The sequence below is a fragment of the Phoenix dactylifera genome, chromosome 6 (genome assembly GCF_051530095.1).
Source record: "Phoenix dactylifera cultivar Ajwa chromosome 6, Ajwa_hap1_PhDact_Kaust_v1.1, whole genome shotgun sequence".
Classification (NCBI taxonomy): domain Eukaryota; kingdom Viridiplantae; phylum Streptophyta; class Magnoliopsida; order Arecales; family Arecaceae; genus Phoenix; species Phoenix dactylifera.
The window spans coordinates 32,492,049-32,498,322 of record NC_143195.1 but is presented as its reverse complement, the minus strand read 5'-3'; the positions used below and the strand labels follow the sequence as shown (position 1 = coordinate 32,498,322).

Here is a 6,274-nt window from a genome sequence, read left to right as displayed (position 1 = left end):
TAAAACTTCCATCATTTTTTTCAGACAGGAAGAGAGGTGGAGCTTCATCAATGGAGCAGTTAGGAGCTTGGATCATATGGTGTAACGTGAGCGCATGCATGCACGGCTGTATTGCTTAACCTATGCATTTTGTGGTCATGAACCTTTCTGAAAGGCAGATCCAATGGCATGGCTTGTTTGGATCTAACCAACTCTTGTCCCCTTGAAAAGAATGTTATCTCTAATAGCGATATCCATGCTTGAGCTCGCATTCAATCAATTTTTGCCCTGCCAGAACATCCGGACTTCGGAACATATATGCGCTCAATTTGTGTTGAACTGAATGATTCACCACTTATATGATCTCTCCATTTGACATAGATTTGTTGCATGAACCAAGGACTGCATTTTGTCATCCAAATAAGATCTTCACTTCTTTCCTAGAAAAAGGTAGTCACTGATGCAGAACTGACTTCATACCTTTTGGCATTCCCAGATAAAATTCTATGAAATAATGTCAATAATGCAATTGTGTTTTCATTAAAAGAAGCAGTTCTATCTACATCTAGCACCAGTTTAACCCCAGACTTTTGTTGACATCTTGCCCCTGCTGCCAAGTGGGGCACTCTGGTTGCTGATCTGCCTTTTAGAATTAGTCCCAACTTCAATTCTTCATGAGCTTTTTTAAAGAAAGCATAAAGAGCCAGGTTACCTTGAAAGACCTATCCTTACAATCTTCTAAAGCAAATAGAATTATAGAAGAAAGTTACCTTTCCAAGCATGCCGATTCAAATGGGAAGCAAAAGGGAGGCAAATTTCTGCTCTCTCCATCATGCACAAATGTAGGGCTCAGAGAGGTCCCTAGCAATCTGTTCCTTTATTACCCTGCCATTGTAGACTTTGGTGTTTGACCGACCTTAATGTGCATCTACTCTACAATATGATGTCGGCTATCTAAAACTATTGTATAACTATTTTGCGGTATGAAATTAAATCATGCTTCACTTTGATTTAGTAGAGTGACAAAGGTTAGGTTATTTTCACATAAAATTTTATCCAAATCTAACAAAATCGGCATTCTTTATTAATTTAAGCTTGTGAGATCTACTATTACACTGTCAGCATACCTTTGATTTTGCTTCTGAGCAAAAGGCTAGTCATCGAAGAAGGATGCATGTATGAATTGATTTTATCACAATACGTATTTCAATATAATTAAGGTTGCTTCCATCTCAAAATAGGCCGAGGTTGTCTTGTGTTGTCGGATTCTAAATTTCTGCTATGAGCTATGACAACAATACTTCAAGTTGTCTAATTTTTTATAAACCTCATTTAATTTTTTTCTCCATCTATGCCCTTGAGTTTTTTTTTATATATATTTCTGCTATTACACGTGATTAACTATACCAAAATCTATAGTGTGCATATCTCAGCCCTACCACCTCATAGACAAGATCGGAGCCATTCAAAGTGTGCAAATTCTTGATCTTGAATGAGGAAGTGGAGAACATTCGGTGGATGGTCATATTCTAATCGATACAATTATTAGCTAATTGGAAGAAGCTTCCAAGTTCCAAGATAGAAGGTTCCACCGACCAACGATTCATACACCACAAACAGAGAATATTGTGACAACAGGCAATGCTTATAAAGTTCCATTTTATCAACCTTCCACATGCGCTGGAATTCTGCTCACCCATGAGCCCAGACCAACACGAAGCCATTATTAGAATCCAGAAGGCACAGCCGTCCATGTGATCCGAGCCAGCACCAGCTTTTTCAGCTGGCCCCGAGCCAGCCCCCAAGGTGACGGATTCTTCAACGGGAAAGCTTTTTTCTTTCTTCTTTTTCTTTTTTTTTTTGGTACAATGGACAGTTCATATACATTTCAAAAAGTCAGTAGCAAACGCGGAATGGTCTACGAATCATTTCATAAAAATCTAGTCAAATACTGAGCTACATAAGAAGCAATCCAATCAGTTTTTTTATTGGCTTTTTTATAGATACACTTGACTCTAAGAAACGGGCTGAAGACAAGTTCAAGGTCAAATTGGACTACCTTGACCTCTATGAGCCCTTAAAAAAAAAAAAGGTTATCGTAGTTCTAACTTCAATGAACAGGATTGCGTGGGGACGAAGGTGCGATGGTTCCAATTTTGGAGGCTAGCAGGATAAACTTGGAGGCGGTTTTACGCGACAATCACGCGTAGAGGTAAGTGGCAAAGGCTGGGTCAGCGTTTGCGTTACGCTCTTATCATTTGTTGAGCCGTGTGTATTCTGACACTTAATCCAGAGATGCGAAGTCCGACTTATTCTCCCTCGCAGAGGAATAAAATAATGCATCTTATTCTCCCTCGTAGAGGAATAAAATAATGCATCAAGAATTGCTCGCAATAGAGGATGGTTCTTGCAAGTAATTCGGCATCCCTAATGCGACTCATAGAAGGCAGGCTATGCACGTTTCTGCTAGAAAATTGAAAAGCCTAGTGTCCGTGCATGAATCCACGTAGATTGCTTACTTCCATGTTGGATGCTGGAAAAATAACAAATATTTTATAGGGAATTTGTTGAAGAAATCCAATAACCATGGCCTAGATATGGCTAAAGCAGCCCGAACAAATAGTATGTACCTTTTCCGAAGTTTAATATCATTTCTTTCTTCGTGGAAACATGATGCCTATAAGCACCACCATATCATTGAGAATTATAAGATGATGAAGCTTGATACTACTTCTTAGTGGGTTTCATACACATCCCTAGAACTGAAAGGCATGAACACATGAAATCCTCTAACTACTTATGGCAGCTATTATGAGGCTCCTTACAAAAGCTTTCTTTTAGGACTTACTTTCTAAATGATGCTTGTCTCCAGAGCATTGAGAGCAAGACTTCTTTTGATAAGAGTCCTAAGCTAACTAATAACTCTAATAGTTTCGAGTTGAGCAGAAGAGCTAGATCCGCTCTATATTTTCTAAGTGGAATCTTGACTACAACTTGAGTGTTCATATTATTTGCTTGACAACAAATATTATTAAGTCGCAACTTTTTTTTTATATATTGGATGTTCGATTGTACATAGTTTTCTTTTGACTAAATTTATACTTTTTTTGTTCTTCTTGCCATCTTACTTTTTTTTCACTTTGAACTTTCCTTTTTGTGTGCCGACATGCATCCTACAAATTTTTTCGGAACTTACAAAATGCTTGTTCCATTCATTAAGAATCAAATAGCTTTATATTTGGAGAGTCAAAATTCAACCATCTAAATATAAGAAGAATAAAACCATGCTAGATTCCTAAAGCAGGCTAAGTATATTTAAACCCTATTTTCTCTTTATCTCGGGTTAATTATAATAAACTCATTGGATAATCGGCTAATTCTATGTAGTATATATATTTTTTATTTTTTAATTTTCCACCATCTATCTGATTCATAGAAACATGGGAGTTTGTTTTTAAACTGAAACTAGCACACTCGGAGACCCCTTAGACAACAATAAAATTTTCCAATATTTTTTATTTTCAAACAATAAGTATTCCAAGAATAAAGCATGGTCTTGGGCTATCATCTTCAAGCTACAAAAGGACAACAGTGTGTCATTTACACTTTCACAGATTACATGACCATTTCTTTCGACATTCTACACCTTGATTGATCCCCGTTTCCCCTTCCCATAATAATAAAAAAAAAAACTAAAATCCAGATAAGATTCCATTACCTGGAGTTTGGAGAGAGAGGAAAAAAAAAGAAAAAAAGAAAAAGGAAAAACAAAGCATCTAAAATCTTCCTGGCTTTAAGTTACGAAATAATAACTCCTCCTGTAGTTCAGTGCGAATTAATCCTTATCTGACGGAGTAGCGGCGGCGGCGGCGGCGGCGGCGGCGGCGGCCTCCTCTACTGGCATCACCCCTTCCTTCTTGCTCCCACTCCTCATCTTGATGAAACCATACAGCTTCCGAAACTCCCTCATCGTCATCGAATCCTTCCCGAAGCCCAACCCCCCGCCGCTGCTCCACTCGCCCCTGGACTCATCAGTCCGCCGCCCGGACCCGCTCTCGCTCAGCTTCCTCGCCGCAGCAGCTCCAACTCTCCCGCCATCTGCCGACTGCTGCAATGCACTGATCACCGACTTGATCGCCCGGGTCGGCGAGCCCCGGTTGGCGATCATGATCTCGCTGACCACGGCGGGGCTCAGCTGAGCCCCGTTCTGGAAGCCCTCCTCCACCTGGGGGTACAGCTTGTGGTCTTTGAGCCCCAGGTAGCTGCTCGCCAGCGTCTTGAATGCCGAGAAATCGCACATCGGGAAGTGGATGTGGACGTCCAGCCTCCCCGGCCGCAGCACCGCCGGGTCCAACCCCTCCTTCGCCCCCTCGCCGCCGCTCATCGTGAACACCATCACCCTCTCCTCCCCGCAGCACGAGAAGACTCCATCCATGAAGCTCAGCATCTCCGTCAGCCTAGCCGCCGACGACTCGCTCTCTTTCCCGTTAAGATACCGGTCGAGGTCTTCCACGAGAATCACCGACCGCGGGGTCGTCTGGAGGAGGAGCGACCGGAGGACGGCCCCGTCGGCGGCGAGCCCGGAGAGGTCCACGTCGTAGATGTCGTAGGAAAGGAACTTGGCCATGGCAGCCACGAAGGTGGACTTTCCGGTCCCCGGCGGGCCATAGAGCAGATAGCTCCGCCGCCACACCCGGCCGAGGCGGTGGTAATATGCCCGGCCTTTAAGAAACGCCTCCAAATCCGCCCGCACTCGGGTTTTCAGATCCGGGTCCATCGCCACCGTGTCTAGCGTTGACGGGTGGGTGAACGGCACCGACCTCCACCGAGGCCCCTCCCCGCTGCCGCCGGCGTTCGTAAACAGCCGGACCTCCCTCCGCCGGATCTCGATGTCCTCGGCGACGGACTCAACATGTTGAAGATAGGGGCGAAGAACCCGGGTGCGGTCCTGGCGCCGGACACGGAGAACGAGGCACCCGCCGCCGGCGGCTGTGGCGCCGCCGGGAGGACGGTTGGACCAGGTGACGCGAGCGCCGAGGAAGGAGTCGGAAGCGGACTGGCCAGGGCCGAGGTGGAGGAGGAAGTCGTTGGGCTTGCGGCCGGAGGAGAAGAGGGTTGCGGCGGCGGCGTCCTCGAGGGAGGGGAGGGAGGCTACATAGTTGGCCACCTTCCGGTAGAGGGGGTTCTCCTGGGAGTTTTCGTTGTACCGCGGGATCTCGAAGTACTGATACGCCTGCACGCGCTCGTCCACCCACCGCCACCACCGCCCCAGGTGGTATAGCAGCGCCCTCGCCGAAAGGATGGTCCGCAGGATCGCCAGACCGCAGACAGCGGCCAGGACTACGGAGAAGGGATTAGCCGGGATTATCATGGGGATTATTGTTACAATTCTAGAATTGCGATTAGAATGGAATAAATAGAGAAGGGGGGGAAGAGGGATTGGGAAAGGGGGGATTTGGGAGGGGTTTGATTTATGTGGGGGGAGTTGGGGGGTGGAGAAGGCAGGTAGGAGACGCCGTTCGCCGGCTTTGGATCAGTCAAAGAAGGGCGAAGAGGAGACGGAGGACAAACACGCGTATACAAGAAGATTTGGGTTGGGACTTGGGAGGGAGAAAATAGGGATTTCGGGGGCATTGCAATTGTTTCAGAATTGTGGGCGGGGTTTGGGACCTCGGAATTTATCTGGTGATAAAGGCAGGACGACGCCACGTATCTTGACGATGATGATCTATCTAGCGGTCACAAACCAAACCTTGCGATAACAAATTGAACCATTAGATTTTCTAGAACTAGACGTGGAAATGAACAGCCCTGGCAAGTTGTACGGGTGGCTCCTTGACGCTTGGTGGTTCGAGCTTTTGTCAATGGTTTGATTCAAGGTGGCTCATTATGTTATTATATTGATAATAAAGTTGAAAACAAAACTTATCATAATAGCTGTTGCACAGTAGGAATATATATATGTTGTTTAACATTTTTCGTCGTGTTTGTGACATAATGGTTTCGAAATCAAAGCTACAAACAATCAAAAATTTTACTTGTTTTATTTTGGAAAAAGTAATTTAAACATATAAAATTATTATCTTTCCGTTATTGCCAGCCGGTTGCCTTTTATTGCCTTTTATAATGGCAAATATTGGCCGTCACAACAAACATTATTTTGTTTCCATTTGCTCCTAGTCCAGACGAATAAGGTCGTTATTTCTATTAGAATGATCAATAACAATTAAAATCTCTGTAGTTTGTAATGTTGGCATTATTAAAGAATAAAGACTTGCTTTATACTTGATTTTAA

At 44.3% G+C, this 6,274-nt stretch overlaps 1 protein-coding gene across 1 annotated transcript; it reads right to left on the bottom strand.

Moving 5' to 3' along the window:
* Window positions 1-3,548: 3,548 nt before the first annotated feature.
* On the bottom strand, window positions 3,549-5,904 carry LOC103707725 (AAA-ATPase At2g46620-like). The gene has a single exon (XM_008792332.5). The coding sequence runs from the start codon at window positions 5,348-5,350 to the stop codon at window positions 3,815-3,817; it is 1,536 nt and encodes a 511-aa protein (XP_008790554.3). The 5' UTR covers window positions 5,351-5,904; the 3' UTR covers window positions 3,549-3,814.
* Window positions 5,905-6,274: the final 370 nt, after the last annotated feature.

What these genes read in the sequence shown, in the direction of transcription:
- LOC103707725 (XM_008792332.5), bottom strand. Translation starts at nt 5,350, where the DNA reads ATGATAATCCCGGCTAATCCCTTCTCCGTAGTCCTGGCCGCTGTCTGC.